General features: G+C 38.1%; 1 protein-coding gene across 1 annotated transcript; it reads right to left on the bottom strand.

Annotated features, from left to right (window-relative positions):
* Positions 1 to 255: 255 nt before the first annotated feature.
* Positions 256 to 1,203, bottom strand: LOC147611190 (uncharacterized). The gene is made up of 3 exons (XM_086785066.1): positions 1,164 to 1,203; positions 602 to 1,062; positions 256 to 503 (listed from the first exon to the last, which is right to left on the bottom strand). Exons 2-3 carry the CDS (start codon positions 1,021 to 1,023, stop codon positions 377 to 379), a joined length of 549 nt encoding a protein of 182 aa, XP_086641192.1. The 5' UTR covers positions 1,024 to 1,062; positions 1,164 to 1,203; the 3' UTR covers positions 256 to 376.
* Between the last annotated feature and the right edge of the window lie 5,783 nt (positions 1,204 to 6,986).

The following is a 6,986-nucleotide window of genomic DNA, read 5'->3' as shown; positions in this document are numbered from 1 at the left end:
AGATACTTCAAGATTCAATTCACCATGATGATTATTTGTACACAACTCATAGTTTTGACATGCAAACCTTAATTAAGATATGACATGATTATCACATCTCTAGCAAATAGAAAAAGTTTTATGAAACCAACATGCTCACAATTGAATATGCGATATTGAGATTAATATTCATGGTGGGTACTCACATGATGTACTAATAGTTCTTCAATATGATTACTACATCTCTAGCAAATGAAATAGGTGTAAGACACCACAAAAGTTATGCATGTTCAATACTAGGGCATCACAAGCAAAATGAATTGCTTGAAGGGAAATACTCATGTCAAATCACTAGACTCAATGCTTGAAGGGAAAAACTCATGTCAAATCACTAGACTCAATCTTCTTTACTAATGTCATCCACATAGATATTGCGACGATGCCTTCTCTCTTTGATGGGAGCATTGAATGCAATGTCATTACACATCATCTCAGCCATAGCACCTGCATAAGAAGGCAAAAAGCTAAAATAGATCAATCAATATCAATGCCTCATTGATAATAATATTCTCCAACCAACAAATAAGTTTAAAAAGATTAAACACGAGAGTAACATACTTACTAGTCGTCTGGAAGATTAACAACCATTTCCACATCTTCGGAATCATTTAGAGTCCCATAGTTGCTTAACACATTTCCCTTTCCTTTCTGTCCATCCAAAAATGGTTGCAATATAGAATTGCAAATGTCAGGATCATTCTCAATAGATAAGCATGCTCTCCCAGAATGCACGCATGCTTTTTGCATAGAACCAGTCCCAGCACCTAAGTCCACCACATGTCCAGAAATTGGACACAAGAACTCCAAGAAGTACAACATCATGCATGGAGCCTTCTCCAATGCACCTCTCCATGGAATACTCTCTCCATGTTTTATAGTCTGCTCACTTGTTGGTAAATAATGATGAAACAAACTACTTCCAAAAGCAATGCCCAATTTGGTACCAACCACGGAAGCATTTCCAGGATTACAAACACAAGACATACCAGCCCGATGAAGAAGGCATAAAACCACAACATCCACCTAAAGATAAGAAAAGAATTAAACATATACTTAGTACAAGCCATTTCATTATACGAGAGCATAAATTCTTTCAACAGGTCATTGTATGACAATTGTCTCACCTTATGATCAATACCACCAACTTTGATTGTGCAATATGCATCTAAGCATTGCATTTGACATGCAAACTCCAATCTACTGATCCTAGCATAACGCTCAACCAAATGAAGAAGATGAGGAGCACACATAACTAGGATCCAGCCAGAATCTGAAACAACTGTGGCCGCTACTAGCAAGGAGTAGCGTACATGGTCCTCTGTTAATAAATTCCAAGATGGAGATGTGGAATCCTGTACTCCAAGAGCTTCTAGCTGTGTAGGCAGATCAATAATGACAAAATCTGCAGCCCAAGCAACACTCTTACCATTTCTTGTTTTTCTTTCACCTCCAAGACCCACAAAGTATTCCTTCATGTCTATATAGGCTTGTGTGAAGTTTGAGACAGACAATTGCTTCCCAAACTCGACATAATCATAGCACCAAACCTTGCAATGTGAAGCATCACATGTGCCACTCTGATTCAAAGTTAGAGAGGTCAATGGAATGTACAAAAAGCGGACAGACCTATCTTTCCATTTACATCCTTTCAGAATGGGTGTAGACTGCAGTACCTGCACATCTGTACCCACACCACATATGTAAAGACACAAAGTGATAACAACATATGTTACACAAACAAATAATAGCTTGAAAAAAGATCAAGAGAACTTACCATTATTAGTACCAGGATTTTTTGGTGGCCTACCACCCTTCTTTAGTTCCATACTTGAATCTTTGTCCTTTTTAGTCATCTTCTCAAGTGTTTTTTGAACCTCAATGACTGCATCATCCTCATGGACTGAATTTGAGCTTGATGAACCCATCTCTCTCTTTTTATGCTGTGTGTACAGCTCTACCTCCTCCTCGATGCAACATCCTTTTTTCATATCGAGCCACCACGGGCAGTTCTTTCTCTCCCACTCAGAGAGCACTTGCTTCCCTTCTTTTTCTATCATGTTTGGAGAGTACATACAGAATTTTAAGTCCTGAATTTTTGTCCATACTCGACCTATGGGCAACAATTTTTCAATCTTACCAACAGCTTTTAAGGATTGCAAGAATCTGCATACAATAAGAGTCTTAGTACAGAAGCGAAATACTTAAGGATGGATTTTTAATTGAAAAGGAAAAAACATGTATTGCTTACCTAAACACCAATCATCGAGATGCCCTCGTCATCTCCATTTGTCCTATTGCAGCTGTAGCAACAGTCATTGAATCCTTTAAATCTTCATAAAGTTCAAGTCTGTTCATTGCTTGTATTTCCCCAAAATACTCTCTCAACGTAGGATCTTGAGGAAGCACAAAGCTAGCTTGTTGACTAGCAACCAAGACCTGAGAGAGTAACCTCTCAGATTCACAAAGCAACTGATCCATCCATGCCTCTTTCGCCATCCACTTTATGAATTCTCTATCAGCTTTTGGCATCCCATAACTTGTTCTCAAATTTGAATCTGACCCTAAGATTCTGAGGGTTGCTAGTTGTGTCTCCTTTGAGACTTTTGCAATGGAGATGTTATACAACTTTTCCAATGTGACAATGGATGATTTATCATCAAATGGGAGGCTCCACAAGATATTAAACCAATCTTCACCATTTGTTGGTTTGACAATAGACAGAATCTACATATAAACAGTACATGCAATCGTCACACTCAACTGTATTCTTTAATCATACAATACATGCATATCCCATACCTTGATCATTTTGTAAACAAAGATCATATGACCAATCTCAAAAAACACTTGAACACTTTAAAAAGTCAACTTTATGTTAAGAATCATTAAATTAACCATACCTTGATCATTTTTCGACCATACTTGAGATTCACATCCTTTCGAATACTTTTAAGTGATTTCTCCATATCAGCAACACTCAAATTTGGCTAAAGTTCCTTTAGCTTTGCATCATAATCTTGCTTGTATAGTGGCTAAAATATATACCAAAGAGATGAATGAGTACAATGAATTAGTTAGTTCTAATTTAAAAGACATCCATGACAAATGGTATGAAACTTACTGCAAAAACCATTCTTCCTAGCATCAGAGATGTCAAAGGATACCAAGTACTTGATCCTTTACTGCTTTCATTTGCCCTATGCTTTTCAAGTGTCCTTTTTTCTTCCTCAGAAAAAAGTGATAAGTACTCATTCTCATCACATGAACACATTGTCTTCGTGTTGAACAAATAATCCTTGAGATTTGTTTTAATAATTGCTGTTTCATTAAGGCTGAAAAATAAAAAATACATAGCTTCAAACATATTAAGAATTGTTCACAAAACCCTAAAAAGCTCGAAAAAAGGTAACACATATAAGTAAGAACTCGCACTTACAGATTGAACCTTTGAAGAGCAGCTATTAGCTTCATTTCTGTTTCTTTCTCTGGAGTAATAAAACTTGCTAAAACTCGAATATGCCATGCCTTTGATGTCTTGAATTTCTCCTCAATTAGAGACATCCATGCAACAGTACGGTGATTCCCCTCCCTCACAAAAAACATCTTTCGAGACAAAAATGACCAATCAGCATCATCAACAATCTGTGCCTCAAATTCTGCATTTACATCCCTCCAACAAGAATCCCATGATTGTTCAATTTCATCTGTCACCTCTTGTGAAACACCATCCGAAAGTGTAGTAGATAAAATAAACATTCCTTTCTGTTGAATATATTTTTCTGCCTCTAGAGCTTGCTTTAGGCTATCCATATCAGTTCGTAGGCCTCTCACTCTTGTGTTTACAACACAACGACATAATGGGATCAAGGGAGCAATCTTTCCAGGATTGATTGCAAGAGATTCAATAACATCCTTCCCTTGGTCAATATCAAGTGCAGCACGAAACTCTTGCTCAAACTCCTCATCTAGTTGTTTATCCTCTTTCTTTCTCTTCTTAGAAGATTCCTCCACAATTATAGTAGTGTCTTCAAAGTCTTCCATCTCCTTATCCTCTTCAACTTCAATTTCAACCTCTTTTTGAATCTCTAAATTTGGTGTAGCTTCCACTTGCAAACTTCTCTTGCTACTTGTCCTTCCACCTCTCTTGCCTCCTCGTTCTCCTCTTCCACCTCTCCCCCTCCTTTCAGAAGTTCTTAATTTTACGATCCTGCCAATGTGACAAAGATGCATTTAAAAAAAGAAGTCATCACATGGCATAGAATAGACCTACAAGGTCAATTAAGTCCCAGCATTACTTCAATAGCATACAAAGAAACCCCAAGAGGCTTCAAAATAGAAAATACCTGAAGCTTGATCGTGATGCTGCTAATTGAAGTTGCACTTGACGAGATGATGGGGCTTGAGGAGACTAGCTGGACAACAAAACCAAACAAGAAAAAGTTATCAAGCATACAAGAACAAGTTATTGACCTTAAAAGCGTACAATATCTCGAATAGTGTTGTGTCTCCTAAGGCCTCCTCGTCAAGTACTATGCGTACATATGTCAATATCATTTGATGGACATATCATAATATGCCTTTCCACAGTTTTAACATGTTATATTTAGGTCACATGAGATAAAATGAAATCATTCATGTAAGCATAATAACTCTTGTAATTCATTCCTGAGCTATAAAGTTAGATTTTGGTAAAGTGTTGTTTGGTGGTAATCATTTTGTATGCATTGAAATGGAATGTCTAAAAATATCATTAACTGAGTGTTATAATCATGGATCTAGAAAACTTGCACAGGAGAGAGATGCACGTTGTTCCCCTCCATATTAAATTTTATTTTATATGTTCTATCTATACTATATAAAAAAGACTGGAGACTTTTTGACACATGTCATCAGAGAATACAGCGCAGGAGAGAGAGAGGGGGAGGGCGAAAAGAGAGAGAGAGAGAGAGCCTCAGAGAGGTGTCACAGACGGATGAGAGCCTACTTGTCTTTACAAAAACGTGGTTGCAGCTTTTGCTTTCATGCATGGCTTGAAATTTATGATTTTTCTGGCAACCGTTAGAGACAATAGAATATCAAATATACATTATAAAGGCATCTAAAGTGAAACTTCCGTTCAGAATAAAGCAGATGCGTCAAAATGCATTTGCATTATATGCTTTATTAAAGTTGGGAGAGGCTACATCGTCGTCACGATCAGCGCCGATTCGTGTACCTTCTGAACAGAGCAAGCACGTAAAGTAATGAGTCCCTAGCATGTGGTTACGTAGGCGAGATTCAAAGCAATACAACAGACGAGCTGAGACACGTAACTCTTTTCTTGGATCCTCTAACCTAGTGATGGCGCCACAGCTGACGTGTTCTGGCAGAAGACGGTGGGCATACCTTTCAGACGCCGTCCGCAGGTTGACGTCGATGACAGGTTGAGACGCCGTCCACAGGTTGACGTCGAGGGAGGCAGAGCCTTGATGGTCAATAGGCTTCTATTGACTGAAGGTTTCATCTATACCGCGATGCAGAGCAAGGGCGAGGGCGAGGGAGGCAGAAAGGCGTTGAAGATAGAAAACGAAAGGCCAAAATACCCCTTTCGTCGACGAAAGGGGTATTTTGGCCTTTCATTTTCTTTAATTTTTTTAAGAAAATGAAAGGCCAAAATACCCCTTTCGTCGACAAAAGGGGTATTTTGGCCTTTCATTTGCATGAGGAAAAAAGGTGGGCCACCCCCAAACGAGATTTAAAGGATACCGTCTTCTTGTTATTTGTGTAAGATAAGATTCTCATGATTTTATTGTTATAAAAAATTTCATGAAAACGATGCCAAAATTTGTCGGTCATTTAAGGATACCGTCTTCTTGTTATTTGTGTAAGATTCTCATGATTTTATTGTTATAAAAAATTTCATGAAAATATCGTGTGATATCGTGTGTCTGCTAACACAATTGCAAAAAAACAAAATGGTTGTTTGAAGTTTTAAGTCACTTTTTCATAGGGATATCATTTCAAGTTATGGCATTTATGGTTGGTGTTTAAGAGACTAATGAGGAGAATTAAGACAAACGTTTTTTTTTCAAATTTGGGGTCCCTTTTTCCTCATGAAAATTTAAAGGCCAATAGACCCCTTTCGTCGACGAAAGGGGTATTTTGGCTTTTCATTTTCATGAGCCCTTAAGAAAACAAAATGGTTGTTTGAAGTTTTAAGTCACTTTTTCATAGGGATATCATTTCAAGTTATGGCATTTATGGTTGGTGTTTAAGAGACTAATGAGGAGAATTAAGACAAACGTTTTTTTTTCAAATTTGGGGTCCCTTTTTCCTCATGAAAATTTAAAGGCCAATAGACCCCTTTCGTCGACGAAAGGGGTATTTTGGCTTTTCATTTTCATGAGCCCTTAAGAAAATTTAAAGGCCAATAGAGTACAGAGAGACACGAGGGCGCGGGAAAGGGGGGCGACGTGCGGGTGGGTCACGAGTCATCACGAGGGCAAGGGCGGCAATGGCCGATCCAATCCATAATTCATCCAAGGGCTCTCATGAAAATGAATGGCCAATAGACCCCTTTCGTCGACGAAAGGGGTCTATTGGCTTTAATTACAATCTATGCTACCAAACTATGATGTTAATAGGAACCATGACTTATAATGATTATCATATGAATGTAGAGATGGTTCCTATTACCATTGTCACACTTGTGCCGACTTTCACAAGACCTATCTTACAAAGTTGTGAGTATAAACAATGGGCAATGTGTGCAAAGCATTTGTGAGCATTTTTTCTTGCAGCAGACTCTTGTTTAAAATGAGTTCTTGAAACGAACACTCTCCTCTTGATCTCACCCTTTGGACTTCATCTCATTGAGTTGCACAGCTCAACCATTCCGTTCTTATGGAATCTGTCACAATTCAGAATGAGGATAGATCTTTGCATATGTTTGTTCGCACTTCCATAGG

The sequence above is a fragment of the Cibotium barometz genome, chromosome 48 (assembly GCF_041138505.1).
Source record: "Cibotium barometz isolate CiBa-2024 chromosome 48, ASM4113850v1, whole genome shotgun sequence".
Classification (NCBI taxonomy): Eukaryota; Viridiplantae; Streptophyta; class Polypodiopsida; order Cyatheales; family Cibotiaceae; genus Cibotium; species Cibotium barometz.
Note: the sequence above shows the minus strand (reverse complement) of the source record. Positions and strands in the feature narration are given on the sequence as shown.